Source organism: Morone saxatilis, unplaced genomic scaffold (assembly GCF_004916995.1).
Source record: "Morone saxatilis isolate NCDOM2014 unplaced genomic scaffold, NCSU_SB_2.0 Contig22, whole genome shotgun sequence".
Classification (NCBI taxonomy): domain Eukaryota; kingdom Metazoa; phylum Chordata; class Actinopteri; family Moronidae; genus Morone; species Morone saxatilis.
Genome location: NW_023339785.1, coordinates 16,904,163 through 16,927,336, shown reverse-complemented (window position 1 = coordinate 16,927,336; position 23,174 = coordinate 16,904,163). Strand labels below are relative to the sequence as shown.

Sequence of the window (23,174 nt, the reverse complement as noted above, 5' to 3'; positions counted from 1 at the left end):
GGGGGGGGGGGGGGGGGCAACCATGTTGACTAACAGATGTCTTACACACACGTATGTGATATACAAGGTCTCTTATGCTTGGCTTCAGCTGAGGCAACTGGCATAGAAGCTCCATCTCTGGACACCAGCCAGTGCTAAACACACTTGCTCCCTGTTCTGCTCCTCCTCCTTCACTTTGGCGAGCAGTGGCCTTTATTCACACGAGTAGGAGGAGGGATAGTCACATGGGTGGGGGCTTGGCTGAAGTGGGCGTGGGTAGTTGGGATGCACCCTTATTCCGCTCCCTCGCACAATACTGCACAGACTCCAGCGGATTCCAGCATAGGCCATCTGTGAGGGACGAAGTGACATGGAGGGTGGCAGCTTCTCTCAACAGGAGCAGTTCCCACAGCCCTTAACACTGTTTAGGATCTCCTCCTGCAGCTTTTTCCTCTCCTCCTCCTTCTGGGACAGGCGCTCAGTTGGCTGCTGGGGTGAGTTCTTTGTGTCGCTGAGGAATTTGCTGTTCTGAGTGTTCCACAGGTCTGAGTACAAGCTGCTTGGGTTGCTGAGGAGGGTGTGGTGGCTGCCTCGCTCTATCACTTTACCCTGGCAGAGGAAAAAAAGAAAAGATAAAAGGAGCAGGGAATGAATGAGAAAAGAAACATTTGAATAAACTTGCCAAAAAAAAAAAGACTGCAGCACACATGAAGTTAGAAAGAACAGGCCATGAGCACAGAGTCCTATAGTTAGCATCTCTTCATGACCACACAACACTGACCACACTGTGCGGCGAGTCAGCTCCCCCCTAGAATCCCTGCCGCCTCCCCAACAACTGTTGCAATTTCTCTCGCAAAAACACGGACTCGCAGACACACACGCGCATCCGCACGCAACAAACACACATACCTCCCACACAGTCAAACACAAATGAAGTCAGCCCCTTCCCCCACCTCCCATGAGCATGCAGAGGTGTTGGCATCATCTTTAGTGCACCCAAGATGAGCACGTGACTGTTTCCGCTCGTTATTTTAATGAGCACCCCAGGCAGTCCTCTGCTGGTGACACCAGCAAACGCCATGGCGACATCACACGCAAACATGCCTCCTCGCCACAACCGTCTGATCCCTGCCATCTGACTCTGGAAACATGGAACGACACATGCTCTCTCGCTGTAGTTCAAAGAAACCTCTTCTCAATTTATCCTATTCGACTCTGGCACCGGTGGAAAATGTCACTTCATTTGGGATACTGTACATTTCATATTAACTCTTACTTTCCAGATAATAACAGACTTTACTCTGTGTCTTTTTGTGCTTTACAGTATCTAAAGCTCAACCCATTATGTACTTTTTTTTACTGTACTTTTTCTGATGCACAATGTAATTATAATAAACCAAAAATAATATGTATCTGCTTTTTATTTAAAATGATTTTCTCCATGGCCCCTTTAGCCTGACTTGTATAGATAAACCATGTGAATGGCGATCTCCATTGAAATACATGTTTTAGTTCTGGACGAGGCCTCATCAGTGTCTGGGAAGCTGGCCCATACATTATTAGTCACCGAGACAAACAAGACACGCCATCTGACCAAAACAGCCAGTCAAGTCTGACTGCTTTAATGAGCCCTTATGGAGAAAATAATACATTCAATTCTACCAACAGTGTCTTGTTGTTGTTGAAGTTAATGAGAAAAGCTAAACAAAGCATGTTTTCTTCACGTACGTTGCAGAAAGGTAACTCGAAATAAATGATTGGCAAAAACAGAGGCTACTTGATAAATTCTTGTTGCTGGCAGAGAGTGCACTGAAGGTCAGGCAGAGTGCAGGTCATCATCCTTCCCTTCAACGCAAAAATGTCTAATTGGACTGGCAATTAACACAGTGCATGTTTGTACTCTGAACATTCTGAACAGTCATATTCTTTGCTTTTTATGAGCCTGACATTACAACTGGAAATGTTAATCAGGGAAGATATGAGATCAAGTAAAAAAAAAAAATAATAAGTGGATGAGTTCTTACCTCATTCAGCACAATAATCTCGTCTGCATCCACGATTGTGGAAAGCCTGTGGGCGATGAACATTGATGTCCTGTCCTTCACCATCTCCTTCATTGAATTCAGGATGTTCTGGAAGCACACAAAGAAAAATAACCAAATCACTCTGGTTTGGAAATAGAGGTTGCACTTTAACAATGGAGCTCTCAGTGGAGGGCTAAACCCCAAAATCCGGTCAACATATTCCAAAAAATATGGAAGGGTTACAGCTCTCAATTTTCAAAAAAGTCAAGGAGTAATAAAAATACTCACATCTCACTTAATTATTTGGCTCACATCACCGAGGTGCTACACTTCCATATTTTTGGAATATGTTAACCTAATCACTCTGTTAAGCTTTACAAGAGTATTCCCTAATCAAAAAGGTAATGGTTCTGCAGGTTTGCAATAATGATGGTCTGCAAAAACAAGAACAAAAACTGCATGAATGACAGGATATATATGAAATGTGCTTCCAAACTTTGATCTGAAGATGAAGCTAAGTCAACAGAATGTTGCTCAGCAACATCCACCTTCATATGCTTTTCTTTTCAATGTTTATATATGATAATTTAAAAACACTGCCGTGATGAGAGGCAACGGAAAATCTCAATTAACAACCGCATCTACGGCCCCTCTCTTTCTCCCAAAGTTCAGAGAGGGCACAATGAACTTTCTCATTAAATGTAACATTTACAAAGACTGCGAGGTTTAAGCTGCGCTGGAGATTAAGTAGCAGAAAACAGTGGCAGGTGGCAAGGGAGAACATGGGGGTGGTGCGTGTGTGCAATGGGGTTGGTGGGTATGTCACAGCAGGTATGTGACGCAGGAGTGAGCTGTATTATTGTGTACCTACAGCAGGTGACTGAGTGGGTGTTTGTTCTACTAAATGTGTATGCAGGCACGGTGAGGTGTCAACCTGTACGTGCAGCAGAGAACGGGCATTTGTGGGTATGTTATGTACAAATGCCTGTGTCTGTCAGTGTGTATGTGTTCATGCACTGTCAGGCCCACCTCTTCTGTGATAGAGTCGAGGGAGGATGTTGCTTCGTCATACAGGAGGATGGGTGGATTCTTTAGTATTGCGCGGGCGATGGCGACACGTTGCTTCTCCCCTCCTGAAACAAAACAACAGACATCATAAATAAAAGCAAACCAGGCTAAAGACAAGGGTTGAAATATATAAGGATACAGCAGGTCTCTCTCTGGTCTTTCTGATCAGATAATTACCTCAAACGGAAAGCCACCACTCAGACAATACCAATGCTACAGGCTTCAGACTGGTAAAACAGACTTTCATTTAATTGAGAAGAAAAAAAAAAAACAGCAGGACGCAAAGAATTCTCCCACTGTGTCCGACTCTGCCTTTATTACAAATGAACTGTGTGTGGCCTCTTGAAAGCAAGCGGCATTCAGCAGATATAAATATTGCTGGCACTGGAGAATGGCAATGAAGGAAGTTAGGAGCCTCGCAGCCCAGACTGCCCCCCTCCCTCCCTGAACGTAGTCCTCTGACAAACTCACTGGCAGCTGTCACGTACAGCAGCAGTGAAATTAATGAGAAGTTAGTCATCTCTTTATTTTGTCCGTTCTCTCACTCACACAGTCACTCCACATAAAGAAATCTGTGCTGCCAGTAATTGCATCTTGAATGTTGAGCGAAAGTGCTCACACTGTGTGTTTACGTGGGCTAAATGAGTTGCAGAGTGATGCTAGCAGCCAAATACTACACAGTCTTGTGCTATCACTGCAGATCAAATAAGGCAACATGCCATTAAACAAGTTAATACACTACAAAGAAGAGGACAGCAAAATAACAATGATGCAGCTACTGATTAAGTCTCATACTGAATCATAAAATAAGGTTGAAATTTAATAAATAACTGAAGCTTTACTATTTCACAAGACAACAGCTTGCAATCCAAGTCTTAAAAGTAATTTTCATCAGCCGTAATTAACCAGAAGTTTTAATATAATCTAGAGCTGTGCAAACTGAAATCTTTCTCACAGCATCACAGCATCACTCCATCCTTTCTTTCTAAAAGCATGCAACATGGCAACTGCCATCCGCCATCCAAATATATACTATTTGCTGCAGATAGAAGATTTAAGCTCTTATACTTTGCTTAATTTCTTCTAACAAGAAGAATAGAAGCAAAAGAATAGCAGAAGTATAGAAATTACCATGTGTGCAAAGTGTACCTTCAAAATAAAATATAATTTTGGACTCAATACTTTGATTTCTGCATTCAATAAATATTTGGTGGGTAATCACATAATGTGTAATGCCAGTAGGAGTTCAGCTATAGTAGTCAGATAAGGTCAAACTGTGGTTATGTAAAGCATGTCTTTGAGACCAGAAAAACTAAATATTCATATTACTTAAATACTTAGTTATTTGATAATACTATACCTAAAATCCCAGAAAATATCTAGCCTCATATCACAAAATCAATATTATATTATATCTGAAAGTATTACTCGATTAATCTGCAACAATTGTGGTAATCATTAATCAATTTTATTTAATAAAATGCAGAGCAGTCTCTGGTGGTCCCAGCTTCTTAAATGTGAGGATTTGCTGCTTTTCTCTTGTTTCGTATTTCATTGTAAACTAAACCTGTTTTGGTTTTGGACTATTTGTGGGAAAAAGTAAGCTATCTGAAGGTCACCTTTAGGAAACAGGTGACAGGCATTTTTCACAATTATGTTTTATACTGTAGATGAAACGATTCATTTAAAAACAGAATTGACAGATTAATGGATAATGAAAATAATTGCTAGATGGAGCCTTCTAGTAAAAAAATATACTGAATGTCCCAGCTCTGTGTGGATATACAGTATATACACATTGGAATTGTTACTGAAATAATTCCAGGGTTTTAAATGTTTTAGCTTAGTATACCACCCAGGGAAAAACACAAAACACACAACTCTTTTACTTGCTTCTGCAGAAGAGACCATATTTAAACAGTAGTCATAATAGCGCAGCAAACCTGACAGCTTGAGGCCCCGCTCCCCAACCTGGGTGTCATAGCCATGGGGCATCCTGAGGATAGCATCATGGATGCCTGCTAGACGAGCCACTTGGTACACCTCCTCTGGTGTAGCGTTGATGTTCCCGTACTGCAGGTTGTAGAAGATGGTGTTGTGGAACAGAACGGCATCCTGACAAAAAAACAGTTAGAGAAAAACAATGAGGCTTCAGAGAATATTTTTTATTGCAGCAGAGACAGAAACAGAGGACTGCAGATATATAGACAAGGGTAGGAGGGAGAAAGAGAAAGAACGCAAATGACAAAAATACTGTTCATGTACCATCTGTTCAGATCAGCCTCTGAGCTCACTGCAGTGAAAAGCTAAATGAATTCAATGCTTTTAACTATTAATGCTACATTGTTCTATGCTGCCCCCTTGTTGTGTATGATAACCAATAATAAGTCTAAAATAAAAGTCATATCTAGTCACATGTACAATTCATTTGTGGCGACAAATAATAAAAAAAATCACGTTGATAAAAATCATTTGTCATTGTTTTTGTTTATTTTATTCTGTTGTGTTGATGTGCCACAGACCTGAGGTACGACCCCCAAAGCCTTCCTCAGGCTGTCAAGGCTGACTTCTCGGATATTCTGCCCCGCTATGTAGATGTTCCCCTGCTGGGGCTCATAGAAGCGGAACAACAGCCGCACAATGGTGCTTTTCCTGCAACCAGACGTGGAACCAATCGTCAGCATCATTGTGTCTGTGAGCAGCACCCCCACAGTCTACTGATGATATCAGATGATAGGACTGCATGGCACATACAAATGAGATGACACACACCTGGCTAAAGGTTGACAGTCGTACTTGTATGAAAGGTGACCTACCCTGACCCACTGCCACCAACGATAGCCACCTTCTTCCCAGCAGGAACTTCGAAGGACACTCCGTTTAGGACTTTCTGTCCTTCCAGGTATTCAAAGTATACGTCCTCGAAGCGGATGGTGGCCTCCTGGGGTGGGATGATTAACGCTGGGGCGAGATCCCTCTCCTAGAGAAAAACCATCAGAGAGTTGAGACAGACGAAACAGGGAGAGAGAGGAGATGGATACAGAACAGCCACTGGCAGACGAGGCCTAATATGATGCAACCTTACTCCAACACCTTGTAAAGAGGGATAATGCTGGAGCACAGAGGTAACACAGACTGCATAAAGCAGAGACATTCACAGCAAATTCGAAAGGGTCGTTTCAATAGACAGTCTGAATCTTCACACACTGCCCTTCATGGTGACTGAAGGATCAATAGGCATGAAAACTTTCGGTACATACTGAGCTGAGCCACAGAGCTGAGATGGAGCCAAGGCCAGCAGTGAATAAAGCACTGTCCTTACCCTGAGCGTAAAAGCCTGATCTGCTCCGTTTCTATACTGCTTAATAGCAACATAATCACCCTCAATCCACCTCAGCCAATTAATACAAATAACTAAGTCCATTAGTATAAACAGATGATAATTTCAAACACCCCCCAACATGGAAAAAAGCCAAAATCATTTATTTTTTATTTTGTGGAGCAGTTTTCAAGTGAGGGGGAGTTTTATATTATTTTACATCTACATAATAGGCCAATGTGTTGCACAAAAAAAAAAGCATTCAGACAGTAATGGCCTGCTGGGCAATGCCATTCCACAGGGAATCACAATGGAGAGGAGTATTACTGATGAGTGAAAAATAACTGGACAGATTCATTTCTCCTACTGTAATTACAGGCTGGAGACGGGGATGGCATTCATATTGTTAGGCAGCAGGCGCACATTTGCACTTAAATGTGCTCTTCTGACGCAAGATGGGCTGTCATGTTGTGTAAAAAATGAAAAGAAAAGATAAATGCAATATAATCGCTCACAAAAACAATTGATGAAACTGACATGTCTAAAATAGGAGTTTTGGACACTTTTAATGGTTAAAAGTTAAAGAACAGGGTCTACTTTTAAATATGAGTTAGTATTTGTGCGTTATATATAGCCCCCATATGAAGGACAGTAGAGCTTAGTTTGCACTAGCGTTGAAATTATTAGCTGATTAATCAGTTAGTCAATTGACAAATTATTTGTTTATTTTTTATATTTTTATTGCCCTTTAATTGATAGTGACAGCTGAAGAGTGACAAAGAAGGGAGAGAGATAGTGGGGAGGACACACAGCAAAGGGCCACAGGTCGGAGCCGGCTCCACCAGGTGAGCTATCAGGGCACACTGATTGACAGATTAATGAATCTGCAACTATTTTAATAACAATTTGTAATTGTTCAAGCTAAAATGCCAACATTTATTGGTTTCAGCTTCTGAAATGTAAAGTAAATAATTGGTCAATTGATGAATTCTAATAATAATCGTTAGTTGTTAGAACAAAACATAAAGGGGATACTGAAGAACACACTTTAAGAAAAAGGTGGCTTTTGTTAATAAAAATATTAAGCAAAAGTGAACCACAGGGAGTTCAACAACAACAGTTTCACCTTCCTACCACAACTTGACAGCGCTCATTTACTCACTGTTTAGAGTACCTAATGATACACACCTGTTTTCTCTATCACTGATTGAGCAGATGATCTGCACAAATAGTACAACAACAACAACAAAAAACCCTCTTATATATCCCCAGTCGGGTAGATCATTTTTATCAGGTCCAAACTCTACGGAACACAAAACAAAATGACACAAATAAAACAAGCTTGCAGTTGAAAAACCTCACTAAAATCAATGATGAAAAAAAGGTTCATGCTGGGAAACAGCGCCTACTGATACTGAAAAAGGAAAGCTGCCTTCATTACCCGAAATGAAATCTGTCAAAATAAACTCTGTCACTCAGTTAAAATGGCTACAGGTCACAACTGGTTAATAAATGCTAAATCACCAAAAAAGGCCAAAAAACAAACATTCTGCTACATTTTGTCCAAATATCCCTATACAATTACAATACACTAATGCAGAAAGCAATATGTTCTACAAGTGGCAATAGATGAGGAAGCACCTGAGTCATAGCGTGTGAATACGTTCGCTAGGTTTTGGGACCAACAATAATTTAGCCCTGAGTTAAAATCTTTTACCACTTGTACAATTACACAATATGAGCTGTTGTTGGAGAAAAGGTCTTAGTAAAAGACTATTGAGTTTTGGTTTTACTTTTGTTTTATATTCAACTCTATACTCACTTTCTATTTCTTAACAGTTCATCTCTACTGCTCTCGCTTGTTAGAGAAAGAGAAAATGTAAAAACACAAAACAATTTTGCAATTTATTGCTACAATGTGGAGAATGTCAGGTCGACAAGTTACCTTGATCTTGGTGTCTACATTGAGCAGGGTGAAAAGAGTGTTCATGTCTATTAGGGCCTGTCTGGTCTCTCTGTACACTGTACCCAGGAAGTTGAGGGGGAGGGAAAGCTGGAAGAGCAGGCCGTTCACCATCACCAGGTCTCCCACAGTCATCGTACCTACACGAAAGCAACAAAACAACTTATAGAGACGCAGATAATCTAGCTCTATTGTATCATACTGTATATGTGTGTATAAAAAAACATTCCAACTATTTCTTCTTTCAAGTTGTGAAGGCAGACAAAGCATGTTACAGTCTGAATCTATCTCCACCCACTGTGATTTCATTTTCTGCATCAAGGCTATTTTATTTCCTATTCATGCCACTTTTTCATGCTTGCTGTGCTTTGTTCTCATTTAGTTTCTATTATCCAGTTCAGTCAGGGTTTTACTTGTCATTTTCATCTGTCCATTTGATTTTGTTTTGAGGTGTTTTTTAAGCGTTCTTATTCCCAAATGCACAATTTTTCCATTGTGCTGTGGACACAGATCATGGGCGTGAAGAGGTAAATTCAGGTAAGACGACAGGTATTTTGCACCTTTACATCTGGACGCTGTGTTTCATGGTTTATAGATGGTGAGAGAATGACTGGGGGGGGGGGAAAGATACTCACGCATCACCTCCCAAAACTCCTCTCTCACTCACCTGCAGCGATGCCTTTGCTGGCCAGCAACATGATGCCAGTGAGGCCGACACTGAAGATGGCACTCTGGCCAAAGTTGAGCATGGCGAGCGTGGAAGTGGTTTTTAAAGAGGATGACTCATAGATCTTCAGGTATCCATCATACTTTTCAGCTTCATACTTCTCATTGTTGAAGTACTGCAGCCAAGATGAGAAACATGAAGAGAGGGAGGAGAGACGGGAGCACAGGGCATGGAGACAGCATTCACAAAAGGAAAAGAAAGAAAGTAAGTGGAGAGAGAAAGAGGGAGAGACACAAAATATGGTTAAGGTTAAAGGTTAAGGAAGCATGGAGAGCAGTGTCAGGCAGATAGGCACTTAGCACAGCCTGCCTCAAGGCTGCATTTGTTCTCAGTGACCGCTCTGGGCGTAGTCTGGGTCTCAGTTGGCCTCTAAAGGACTTTTTCATGTCTCTGTATCTTCATCTCCTCCCCACTGATCTTAAAAGATGTGGAGGGCGATGAAACAAAATCCAGAGCCTGCTTTGCTGAGCAGGCAGAGGATGGTGATTATGGCAAAAGAACAGTTTCGAAAATATTAGGCAATTATAATTGCAAGGAAAGCCAAGGAAATATCTCTTGCAAGTTAAACAAGAATTGCTGCAAAATATTCATCATCGACACCTCTGTATTTACATCTGTAACAGCTTACACAGTCACCTACCAACAGAGCATAGATAGCTCATAAGTGTTACACCACACAAGCAGCTCTAATTTTGATTAAGACATGAAGCTATCATTTAGAGAAAAAAAAATACCTCATGAATCAGCCACAAGAACATCTCTTAAATTCAGCATATAAAACTACGGCACGATCACAACAACCCTCCTCAACTCTGCTGCCAATTACCTAATATTGCTGTTTGTTTAGTTTGCACTATTGTTGCTCTGCTCTGGTTAAGTGGGCGATTTGCTTCTCTAGCTCACGGCAGTGGTGCTGTGCCGCTACCGACTTGCCACTGATTTGCATATAGGGAAATGCAGGAAATCAGAGAGAGAGAGAGAGAAGAAAGTAGCACATAGAGGACAAACAGAAGCAGTGCAAGGCACCATGTTCAGGTTCTCATCCAGTCCTTTGTGAAAGTGGAACGGATTTCTGAGTGGGCGGAGATCTAATTACATATGCACACTCACAGCTCAGAGTGATGCTAAATCCGGCCGCATTGGCACAGATGACACAAAATAACACAGAACAAAACGTTAAGGAAAACAGGACGCAAAATAATACAGCAAAGAAAATAACATGGGTACCAAAATATATCTAGAACAGCCAACAAAGCACCCGAAAACTGAATGCTGATTATGTTTATATGTGTACTATGTACAATGAAGTTACCTACAAGGAACCTTAAAGAAAGATAAAAGATTCATGACAATCACGCCACTGACAACAGCATAAGGCAATGTTTCCATTCACCCTGCATATCAGTCAGGTGTGAGAGCACACTCCCCCATAAACCACCCTGGCCTCTGCAGACATGTCTATTCAAAATAAAGTCTCTAGTGGCTGACACTTCCAGTCCAAGACTACAACTGAGACACTGTTTGGTTCATTGATTAAACCAGGAAAATAATCCTTAGTCTCCGGTAATAAATGTCTCATTGTTTGTAGCGATTTACAAAAAAAGGGTGAACAATAACCATTAGTTTCAGGTCAATATGCACAAAGTATGTACAAGGAATATGGTACAAAATTACTATCATGATATTTATCTTGATAGTAAGTGACAATATTTAAACAAGTATCAGACGATCAAAGGGAGGTTTTTTATGGAGTTTTTAGTTTAGTTTTTAGTATTTTACTATAATAGATTTTTATATCTTTACTTTGTGTTCTACCACTCTTACAGATTTTGGTAAAAATAAGCTTGGTGTCATCTCTTTAGGCACGAGAACTGTGAACAGTATGTCACTATAGAGAATTTCAACACAATACAATTATATAGAGAGACAATAACTCTAATATAACAATAATATTGAATTTTTGACCAACCTTCACTGGTTCTGATCAATACCTCCATTTTAAGAGCTACAATGTGACTATATCTGTCCAGTTCACACATTGTGAAAGGCAGTGTTTGCAATCATTTTACTACCTAGGAAGTTCATGCTTGTTGACAGGCAACACTTAAATATGATCTGGATACAGCGTCGGAGGCGGGGCCCCGTTTATTCCTATGAAAGTTACCCAGCGCATGAAGCCAAACAAGAAGCTTCCTGTTGTAAAGAAATAACCCGGATGAGAGACTACACCAGCCAAGCCGGCTAACTTAATTCATTCATTACTTCATTTAACTTCAATGGGAATAAAAAGATTTCATCGTGGAGCTCTTCTAGACTTTCAAAATGTTATCTGCCTGAAAATTCTGATAGTAAAAGAAGTCATTTTGTGGGGGTTGTGACCCCCACAAATATGTATCCACGTTTTACAGCCGCTTCTTTTCCCGTAATTGCAGGAAACAGTATTTCAGTGTCATCAGTGTGCATCACACGAAGGACCCGGTAGTCGTAATTACGAGGTTAGGTCACTATGTCAAATTGGCCTCAAAGCTTGGTGCACTTCCTGGGGGCTTGTTACATACCCAAACAATATGGAAGTAGAATATTTACAATCAACCTTATAGACCGTTTTTACAGCAGCCGTTTTCACATGAAATAGCAATTAAACTAATTAAGGTTAGCGTAGCCGAGACTTTCCAGTGAGCCAACATGCACAATAGCAGCACCCTGACTGTGTTTGACCTGAATGGAAGAGAACCTGAATTAGTATTAGAGCTGCACGATATGGTAAAAACAACATATTGCAATTATGATGACAGATGTTGTGATTGAGATTCAGATTCACATGCATCACAAACGTAATTTTTAGAACAAAAGAACAACCTATTCAAATCATGATTATGTGAAAGGTTTTCTTCAATCTGGAGAACAAGATTTGTAGACCAGGGCACCTCTGCAGTACTACAGTACTTCATTATAATGCTCACACATTTTACCTTTATCAAAACATTACAGCTCTTGTGATTTGCATATTACTTCTACTTGCATATTGCAATTTCGATAATATTTCAATTAATTGTGCAGCCCTAGTTAGTATCATCAACACCTGTGTTTACCCTACTACTATATTCCATGTCAAAATGGCTGCTGTGAAAAAGGTCTATTGTCTATTGACTATGACAACAATCCTGTGAACACTTGAAATCTCAACAAATACTGAATCACTGCATTAAAAAAAGGTTCCACTGCCGCACTCCTAACCTGGGTCCTGGGGTTACATTGGTGTGACACCGCTCTATAATAACTAGGGGGCCTACAATAAACTTTACGTAAACCTTGCCAGTGACTTTCCACCCTTTCAGCCATAAATCCCACTACTCTCACTCAGGAAGATAAAATATGAAAGTGGTGAGAGTCAAAGAGAAGCTGAGAGACAGAGGGAGAGAGCTTTTCTTTGATTAAAAGGAAAATTATGACAGTAGCAATCATGGAAGTGAAACACTATTATCACAGACAAGTAAATATTTGTTCACATGAATGTGCCTGGCTTAAGTGACGAGAAGAAAAAGGCTAGAAAGAAGGCGATAAAAGAGACAGATTGACAAAGGGAGGAGGGGTGGGGGGTTGAATCTCACCTTAACGGTCTCATAGTTAAGGAGAGAGTCAATAGCTGCGTTGCCGGCTTCATTGTCTGCTTTGTTCATTTCTATCCGGAAGCGAGTCCTGTGCGCAGAGACACATTCACAATCACGTAAGCACTTTCTTAAGTACATAGTTCAGGCTTCAAGTGATTATTGTTACTGTCGGCGCAGAGAGCCACGTAACTATTTACTGAATCGTTTTCAACTGATAACAAACATAAGCAATAAAACAGTCATTTGAACAACAGACAGACATAGAACTAGTACAAACATCCTTGTTGTTACCTCCACTGAGTGACGAAAATGGTGAAGAGAGTGTATGTTGATAAGGTACCCAAGGCCACTGCTGCAAACTGTCCACCACACTTATAATACTGTGGAAGAGAAAAGCACAGTCAAAACAAAGGACTTTTCACATGCTGTCACAAAACAGCTTTGTGATAAAAAGTCAAGCAACCACATCAGACCACCGAACCCCAACCTTGGCATCACAAGCCATTTTGAGAACGTACTGTTTTTGACTATTCCACTATGAAATTGAGTGTTACAAATGGAGGGGAAACTACGAGAACTAATCGTGCTAATGCTTTAGCTATTTGGGCAATGGAGTCTGCCCTCATTACAGGCAAGCTGACATTATGGTCCAGAGTGGAATAATAGCACGAAGCTATAGATGAGCCATTCCTTCGGTGGTGGCCAAGGAGGGGGGCATCTGTTCAGGGCATACTCCACAGGAGGACATTAAGCTGCTACAAAGCATTGGGATTCATCATTGACACTAATGGGCTCTATGTTGCCACCAAAAGTTCACGGGGATTCATATTCCATTTAGAATGTAAATGAGACAATATCCCTGAAATTAATTTCCGGACAATCTGCTATGAAGAGTGTCAAGGTGATGGAAGGTCCTGAGCTAACATTAAGGATTGAAACAGTAATAGCAACAAGAAATAAAAGCCAGAAAATTGTAATCAGTGTTTCTGGTAGTATCCAACAATAATGTTGAAGCTTATGATTACCGTCATTAGTATCTGTGTGCGTGGATGTCACTGGGAGACTCACCAAAATGGCACTGACGAGGGCCATCTCGAAGACTGTGGGTCCTAGATTAAAGACGAGTGCACTGAGGACAAATGAGATACCCCGTGTGCCACGGTCGATGGCCTTGGACAGCGCTCCTGTCTGGCGGCTGAGATGGAATCCCAGATCCAGATTGTGCAAGTGCAGGAAAACATTCTTGGCAATGCGTCGGATGGAGCTCTGGGCCACCTTGCCGAACACAGTGTTCCTCAGCTCGTTGAAGAGAGCTGCACAAGCCCGTGACGCGCCATCTGGGATAGCAGAGGAGACTGAGAGTTTAGCACACCTGCTGGGAAAAGCAGGGAGGTTCAGACACAGGGGCTGTGAGAACATATCCCCATCCTAAACACAGAGGACTGGTATGTAGCTCTTAAGTGATATGAGGCAGCAAAACAAGAATCTGACCCTACCCCCCTTGTCTTGTAAAATGTAATAGAGTATTGAGACAGTTGAGACTTGTCACCTGCTCTAACATAAAGGCTTGTATGAGGTGGTGGGGCAGGTTTTTCACATCATCTCTGGTCTGCAAGCACTGCTGTGCTACAGCAGCAGCCTCCCCAAACCTCTGTAATTACAAAGCAGGATGCTGTCTGAAGCCTCACTACTATGACAGGCCAGTACACTGCAGACTGAGTGAAGAGAGGGTATCTAAGTGTACACAAATGTGTTCTGTGCGTGTGTGTGTGTGTTGTCGGGGGGTTTTGGGGGGCAGAGAACAGGCTCAATGTGTGAGCAGAATACTAGAAGAGGGGGAGGTGGTTTTTAATGAGCGTTTCATGGAAAGATGTGACTATGAGTTGTCGATGAACAGACTTAATTTCACCACTGTCTGAGTCTAGACATTGTCTGGCTGATCTGTAGGTGGACGGTGGATCAGCAACATAGCTTTTCTTAAAGGTATTTTTTATTGTTGCATATTTGGGGAGTTAAAAGGAAGCTACCTTATATGCAGCTTCAGTTCAATTCAATAGCAGATCTAATTCCAACACAGTAAATTATTTGATCCTTTACACTTCTCGTAAACTGTTATACCAACAGATGGCTAGCATGACTGTCACAAATTAATATTAGTCTGTGTTTGAATGACACGTGGCCTTCCTGTGGCGATTTCACCGAGTTGTGTGAATACACGACTTGTCTGCTGAGACCAAAGTCAGGGTAATAATCGCTCTGTCTGCCGGTCTTCATGGGGCTGTAATGTGGCGTTAAATAGGAATGCTCATCTAATGAACAATGTGTCCACATCTGACAAGGTAGGATGAGCACTGTGCAGCCTTTTCAGCCAAATTACACTCGTCACCACGGGCTCTGAGTACTCGGCCCCAAGTGTCGCAAAGAGGGAACAAAAAATACAATTCCATTCTCTAACAGCGTCTCCTTCATTCTTCCTCGTCATCCTAATTCGTCCTGTCTGGAGCCCTGTTCCTGGACTCCAATTATTCAACAGGCAGCATTAGTGTGCAAGACCTAAGTGGGCTCATTAAAATAAGTGGCTACAGGGCTATGTGTACATTGCATCCAAGCTGATCTCACTCAAGGCCGGAGTGACTTGCAGTGGGTGTCAGGTTCACAACATTTATTTATTTTTGCTTTTCATCAGCAGCCCAGTGAAAAAATACTCTAATCAGTAAGGAACTTCACATTCACACTACATGTCACCCGTGACCCCTCTTGTATTCGCAGGGCCCATTTGGACAAAGAGGAGAAAAAAGGGAGGCGCTCTCAAGGGATGAAGTGAAAGAAACATCCCTGGCCTTTGGATAGCACTAAAAAAATATGCAGCCACTTTCAAAAAGGACATTAGCAATTTCTTCCCCACTGCATTGGAAAAGTATCTAGCTCTGTTTGCCTTGGGTGCACGCAGGTATCATATGTAAAGTCGTCAGCGCTCACAAGAGGGCCATGTGGATTAATAGAAGTGAACTCAGACGCAGAACAGAGCAAATAATGTAAATAATGTGAGGGAGCGGCAGACGTTGCGGAGTGGCATTGATATGAATGTGTTGGGAAAGGTCAGCCTGTAGATAATAGGCAGTCCCACAGTCCCTTCTGATGAGCACGGCACCTGCCAGTGCAATACAAGTCTGGGACTCACAGCCAATCAGCACGGCCGTTGCCATGGTAGCCACAGTGCTTGGCGCGTCATTCAGGTTCAGCATGTGTCCCGACATCTGGTTAAGCTCGTCCACTGCATACTTAAACATGAAGGGCACCGTCACATTGGTGAGCTGGGAAGGCAGACAGGGAGGGAGGAAGCATTCAGAGAAGAGGAGAAAAAGAGAGAGAGGAAACAGTTTCAAATAGCCTATTAGACAGACATATGTTCAATGTAGTCCAGTGCCATTTCTCTAGTCCTCTGTAGTGCCTCTCTATTTATGTATGCACTCCCCACGTGCTTAGAAAGATGGATTTCCTATATTGTTATGCAGTAAATCCAACATTACCCATTCAGGCAGATTCAAGGATATACTTCCATGTATGTACGTATGTATGCTGTGTGTGTGTGTGTGTGTGTGTGTGTGTGTGTATTCTTCCTGACTGACTGTGCTGGTGAGGTGGCTGGTGCTTCCTGCTAATGGAATTGAAATGGTTATTAGGGCTAATTAAAAGCACAGGGACAGCTGTGTGACTCAGGCTAGGCGGTCCGCTGCGCATTAGGACAGCCAGAGAACACAGCAGCGTACAGCAGAGCATTTTCATTTGAAACCCATTTCATATGAACCTCTCAACCCCTAACATTGGGGGGGGGGTACTTTTCTTTTTGTTCCTTTACTCCTGTCAAATTCTGGATAATATAATTTTGATAAAATCATAGTAACAACAATTATATAAAAACTAAAAAAAATAGAGTAAAAAAAAAAATAATAGACCCATTGTGACCCTGTTAACGTACAAGGACGTCTAATAATGCACCATTTATACTGCAAAAGATAAATCTCCTGGGTTCTCGCTTTATACACTTGGGTATTATACTCAGACAATAGAAGTCATCTGGGTCCCTCAAGCAAAAACAATATCTTTGCTACCAAGACAACAGAACATGACACAAAAATAGCCTGAGCTATTATCACAGGGCCAAAACATGTCCTCGTTTTTACCACTAATACATGATAAGGTTGGATGTGCTCTTTCAATCCACTAATGGCCAACTGGAGATTAAATCAACACCATGTCAATCCGTACCTGGTGATATGTCATCTAATAATAAAGATATTGTGTCAAGTAGTGGAGAAGAGGCCTTAGGCTGTCAAGAATTAGCTTAAGCTTATAGTATGACACACACACACACACACACACACTTGCACACAGATGAAGAGGCATTCATTTGAGGCAGACAAAAACAAGAGCTTCTATATAATCAGCTATTTGAAATGAAAATGTCACTGATATTGTGGAGTGCAGAGGTGTGATTCACTGTAACCACATAATTATTCAGTTGATTTAAAAATTGCCTCCACACTGCTGGTGGTTCCAGTTCAAAGAGACAAACTGGAGAAATCCAGGCTACCTCCAGCCATGCAGGAAAACAGGAGAAGATTGGATAGCATGTGTGTGTATGTGTTCTCTCCTCCTTAGCACACGCACACAGCCATGCTGAGCGACAACAGTACATGCTTATTTAGGAGCTGTGAATTTGTGATTGTTTTCCAGGGTGTAAATTAGAGACCATCAACAAAGGAAGAGGAAATACATCATGCACTGATTGATGCTCGCTATTATTTATTTAAAAATCGGTATCTGTTTTAAATGCACACAGACTTTATTTTCACGCGGGTGTTAATGTGAGCTCATGTTGCTTGAGCAAAGGGTGGTCAAAGCAGAGAGGTTGGATTTAGCAAGGAAGCATTTCTTACTACAAATAATTGTACAAATTGGACCAATGCTTTGATGTGGTGTGGCATTGACCTTTACTGAAGTTTTACTGCACTGTACTAGGACAGTGTCTTTCACTTAGACATCATTGTAGGTCATTTTCAAAATGATCAGCCTTCTCAAGATCAGCAAGCTGATGTAAGCAGTTTGTAAAGACTATACGTGATGATTGATCCTGAAAGACTCAAACAGCTAGTATAGCAATTCAGAAACCAACAATGATGACAAACTAATGAAATGTTCAACCCTGCTGATTTCTGTTTAACTAGAGACACTGGCTACTCTTTTCTATTGCTTCTGAAGCAATACAATCTTTGGGCCTTTTATGAGCAGTGCTCATAAAGCCCAACTTACCTGAATAAACTGTTGACATGTTCATGCTTAGAAATAAGATACAGTTGTTGAAAATTAGAGTTGCATCGGTTAGAAAAATAATTGGCAACCATTTTTATAATCAATTAGAAAGAAGACTGTTTTTTTTTTTTTACTTTTACTTGTTATGCCTACTCAAACCTCTTAGTTGAACACTGACATTCTTAAATCTTCTACAGAAACAGTATGAACTTAAAATACTGACATTTGTCACTTAATTAAATAAGAATTAATTGACGTCAGCAGTAACCTTGGATTGTCACTTCTCTCTTTCACTTGATTTCACTGTCAAAAGGCAGGGCTGCTATTCACTGTGAGGCAAAAAGAGGCTCTGGAACTCATTTATCATTTTTATACTCTATACCTTATACCTTAGGATGTCACTTAAGTTACCACAAAGCTACTGATGACCAATATGACATCAACTTTGCTACTGGCAGCAACGTTACACATTACACGTAGGAATGAGTCCACATTTCTTTAAACTGGTAACACTGTCAAAGCATCAGGAGCATTGTCAGTGGCATACAGATGTGAGCAATATTTGTTCCCATACCAGCAGGGGGGTTGTGATCATCTTTTTCTTTTCTTTTTTCTTCTTTAGTCACATCAGATCAGTGCTTTGATCATGTTGTGAGTTACAATATTTGCTGTTTTTCTCTTGCCTTAATGGTTTTAATATTTACATTTTCTCTATAAAAACAGAATTTAATATGCATAAATAACACTGTTTAGCACCAATTAAACACATTAAAGTAGCTTCATATGCCAAAAAATAACAAAGAAGTAAAAAATGAAAGAACCCCACTTTAATACCCATAGTATTGTCTGTAAACGTACCTTGGCTCCAGCGAGCAGGCCAAGAGAGATGGCCACACGGGCCCGCAAGTCTGGTCTATTCTTTGGCCACACATAAGACAGCATTGCAGACAGGATCTGGGTTGAATTCACTTCCTTCAGCTGTGGAGAAGAAAACAAAAGCAAAGCCTCTTCTTAGATCATTGTACCCTTTACTAAACACATCTGTCCTGTTAGATATGTGTAAATGTGTAAAACTGTATTTACTATAGTACTACACTACAATGTTAACTTTCTAACCTGCCTTGTGTTTGTGTTGTGCCAGTTTTGGCAACTAACTTGCATTTTAGTTTCAGTGTGACAATCACAATAACCTAAAAATGGTTCTCTGGGCAGACACATGGGACATCAAATGTCAATGGGAGTCCCTTGGGAGGATCTGGGAGCAGCAATGACAGCAGAGTATCCAGGTGGACCTGGGGATCCAGTCTGACACTACATGTCCCAGGGGACACCTGGGCTGTCATCCCAGCTGAGTCTGAGAGCACACTGGTGCCAACATGGCTGTTTACCCACGCTCCACCACACACCTGCCACAGGGACTCTCTGCAGGCCAAAGAATATGCAGTAATTCCTCTAATCCACTCAATATGGTGGCAGCGCCATACAGCAGCACCTCCAAGCAAATTATCGTGAAATTGGGCCCAACACCTGCCTTTAATCAAATACAATCAAGCAATACGTGCGAAGAGAGGATTAACATTAGCAGTTGAATGCAGAAGTGAGGTCCCTGTAACATATGTGGAGAGGATTGTTGGACTGTGCAAGAGTAGCTTTGCGTGATTCTTAGTTTTTAAAAAGTGCTTATTTATCTTATACTGGTCTCTGATTGGTGGGCTTCCAGAAGTTGGCCAAGTACCCAGTAGCAGCTAGTGGTCCTATTAGCTCGGAGCACCGGGGAAACAGAGCAGAGGCTTTGGAACGTCGGTGCTCCGAGCTCCCAATCTGGGTAGAGTCAGCTAGCAAATAGGACCGCTGGCTGTATGGCTAACGGCAGCTACAGTTAGTAGTAGTTGGCACTTACTGTTCATCAAAAAACTAACTGACTTTCCTTCACGACCGAAAAATAACTTCCTGCAAGATGTGACTGAACAACCTTCAAGAACTTGAAGAGTGCTGAGCAGAGCGGTTGAATAACTTAAACAGATTGAGCGGATGAATGGACGCGTCTCTGCACTTTGTGGGTGTATTGTACCTGGAGCAGATGATCATATAAAGACATCTTCAACAATCTGATATTCAAATGTATGATCAGTAAATGAAAACAGTTAATAGATTAATCAATACTGAAGATAATCATTAGTTGCAGCCCTGCTTTTTTTAAATTAACATGTGCTCTTTGTTTAGTTTAATTCACTGTATATATTTTTTTTCACTTTCTAGTATAAAACGTAGAGTTCATTATACAACCACGAGATGTAAAATGGCGATTAACCTTGTATACTTGTTTAATCGGTCCTTAAAAATAGCAGCACTCAAAGCTTTAATGACATTAAACTAGAAGAAGTCACTGCACTCACCACATTTTTTGGATCGGCATTTAGCCGTCCTCCCGCACTTCCGTGCCAACATGTTCTTTTGTCTGTAATCTGCAAATGCTGTGGAGACATCATACATTGTTATTCTACGTTTGATTATGATAACAGACAATGATTCACGATTATATCTCAAACAAACTTACTTTGGCTGCCTCCAAAATCTGACGACTGTTTTCGCTCCTGCTTGTACTCCATGTAGCTGTTCGTAGGTGCGGAGGGGAACTCAGCTGAAACATATGAGATGTCTTTATTTACTGATGATTCTCATTTCTGCATTTATATGGATGTTTTAATATTTAGAAACACTGAAACCCTATAAAAAAAACAACGGAATAAATGAAACTTTCAAACAAAAAGATAAAATAAACTGCAAAATACATTTAATTCCAATAGAAACAAACAAGCACTAAACAACATTTTCTTCCCTGTGTGTTTGTTGTTCACAGTTTAAAGGTTGTGTACGGGCTGCGGACATACTGAACAAATAAAAGGGTCAGAGGAGAACTTGGTTAAGCTTCAGGACTGGTTTGACAAGCTTCCACAGATGTTCTGATAGCCGTTGGTTTTTTTCGCCATGAATATTTGTCACTTTATTTTAACCCACATGAAATCAATTGAAGCAATACAAGCACCACCTTTTGTGTTGTGTTTAAGTACAGTCATTGTCTATGAAGGATTAGAACTACTAATACGCCTACAGAGGCTAAATGTTTGATAATGCTCGATATACTGTGGGTGGTTTACGATTTACGCTTAAATTTATCCTGTGTTGCACCTACATTTAAGGACATTTATATCCTCTCATCTATGATGACCTGGAACATTATGTAAACAAACACTGTATGAATAACACAGTTGAGAAAAGTAGAATTTCTTATTCATTTTACACATTACTTCTTGCATTAATTGTTAATGTGAGTTGTTTGTAAACTAAGCTTACATCATAAAAAAGGATAACTTTTAGAGAGTAACTTTTATTCTCCAGGTCAGTGGTTTTCAAACTGCAGTCTGGGGACCAACAGGGGTCCTTGAGTGGGTTTTAGTGGTTCCCCAGCAAAAGGAGGAATAGAATATTTGAACTTTCATCCCATTTTCTGGAAGTTGGAACAACAAGGGAAGAAATAAGGCTGGATGTCTTTATTGATTGCTGTTTGTAGGGATTCCAGTTTGATTCCAGACTTGTCTAATCTTGAAACTTAATTATAAGAACTTTATTCAGAGGGAATTAAGACAAAAATCCTCTCAAATTGGTGGTCTGTGGTCTAATGTGCAACTATTACAGAGCCGTGGCATGAAAAAGTTAGTGAACCCCGCTTTAGATAAAAGACCTTCAGTTAACAGTACCGAGCTAAATGATATTGTTATAAATGGGGAGGCCAAAATATTAGAAACATTATAACCTTCATGAAGGTGGAATTCATGTTGACGGTGTTTTATTAGACTGCATCAGTTTTATTATCAGATCAGAATCAGAAAATACTCGAGTTGAGTTGCTCAAGGTGCTAATACGACATTAAAGAATATAATAATTAAAGATCAATATCTAACACAACATATATAGAATAGAAAAAATAAATATAAGCATATATAAACATATAAAATACATAAAAATAGAAATATATACATTATAATACAATATATGACTAATAATAGTGAGTACTGATAATAAAGTTAATGTTGAGATGAAGTATTACAAATAATGACAGTACAATAGTACTGCACTTTGACCATTTCATTGCACATTAATATGAATTATTATGATTAGGATAATAAACCAGTAGCTGACTAAGAGGCTGTTAAGTTGTCACATAATCAATAACAGAGTGTTAACACGTGATGACAGCTCTATCAGCAGGAAAACGTCCCCTGGGTGGGACAGACACAGTCTTATCTAACATTTACCGACTCTTGTGAAGAAAAAAAACAGTGTAAACAGAGACTGCAATCAACCTTTTAACTCGACACACAGTCAAACAACCATTCACCAGAGTTATAACTTAAAATCAACGTAGCTGAGTGAGCTGTGGTTGAACGCCACGAGTTAGACGGCTGGTTGAGTAACACTATATATATATAACTACACGACATTGACGGACACTTGTAGGCAAAAAATAAATAAATAAAGAGCGACTGTAACTCCTAAGAAAGTTAGTTACAGACCACTTTCCGTCCCCTGTCCTTGTGTTTGTGAGGACTGTGACACTTCAACGCAGTGTCCTCTCCCCAACCGGGCCGACCTCCTTCCTCCCTTCAACACTCACCACGTGTGTAAGCTGGCGTTTGTGCTCCGTCGAGTTCCCCCCGAGACTTTTACTCCAGATGTGATACGAGCTCGTCTGTCGGAGGAGAAACGCTAATCTTCGTCTTTGGAAGTGAAAGCCGCATTTCAGCGGCACCAACATCGGCGCCATGTTTGGACGAAGGAGGAAAGGCGGCTAGTCAACACGCCGGTAACGTCACATCCGGCCTCGATTGACGGCGCTGTCAGTGTCAAAGCTAGCGAGCGAGGAGCTGACTACTTGACACTACTACACTGTTTCTGAGGACGCATCGGCCGCTGTTTTGCTTTTAACACGACGCGAGTGAGTGTTTGGAGGTTTGTGAATGAGCGCCCGTCGGGTTAGGGTCTCTACGGTAGTCGGAGGAGCTCACTTGGACGCAAACTAGTCGAAGCTAAGAGGCTGAACACGTTGTCTTTGTCAGACAGCGAGGCAGCAGCCGACTGTAAAAAAAGTGGGTCGCTCGGCATAGTTTAG

The 23,174-nt window shown here is 41.0% G+C and overlaps 1 protein-coding gene across 1 annotated transcript; it reads right to left on the bottom strand.

Annotated features, from left to right (window-relative positions):
• Nucleotides 1-6: 6 nt before the first annotated feature.
• abcb7 (ATP-binding cassette, sub-family B (MDR/TAP), member 7) lies at nt 7-22,863 on the bottom strand. Its single transcript, XM_035668907.1, has 16 exons — nt 22,680-22,863; nt 20,562-20,645; nt 20,401-20,478; nt 18,863-18,982; nt 15,873-16,005; nt 13,760-14,028; nt 12,983-13,071; nt 12,692-12,779; nt 9,021-9,195; nt 8,336-8,493; nt 5,888-6,051; nt 5,594-5,723; nt 5,015-5,186; nt 3,033-3,136; nt 2,004-2,111; nt 7-588 (listed from the first exon to the last, which is right to left on the bottom strand). The coding sequence occupies exons 1-16, from the start codon at nt 22,827-22,829 to the stop codon at nt 370-372; spliced, it is 2,241 nt and encodes a 746-aa protein (XP_035524800.1). The 5' UTR covers nt 22,830-22,863; the 3' UTR covers nt 7-369.
• Nucleotides 22,864-23,174: the final 311 nt, after the last annotated feature.

Excerpts from the sequence above, each read along its gene's own strand:
- abcb7 (XM_035668907.1), bottom strand. The coding sequence starts at position 22,829 with ATGGCGCCGATGTTGGTGCCGCTGAAATGCGGCTTTCACTTCCAAAGA. Across the intron at positions 14,029-15,872 it reads AACGGCCGTGCTGATTGGCT|ATGGCGCGTCACGGGCTTGT; the intron begins GTGAGTCCCAGA and ends CTGCTATCCCAG. Across the intron at positions 5,187-5,593 it reads CTTTGGGGGTCGTACCTCAG|GATGCCGTTCTGTTCCACAA; the intron begins GTCTGTGGCACA and ends TTTTTTTGTCAG.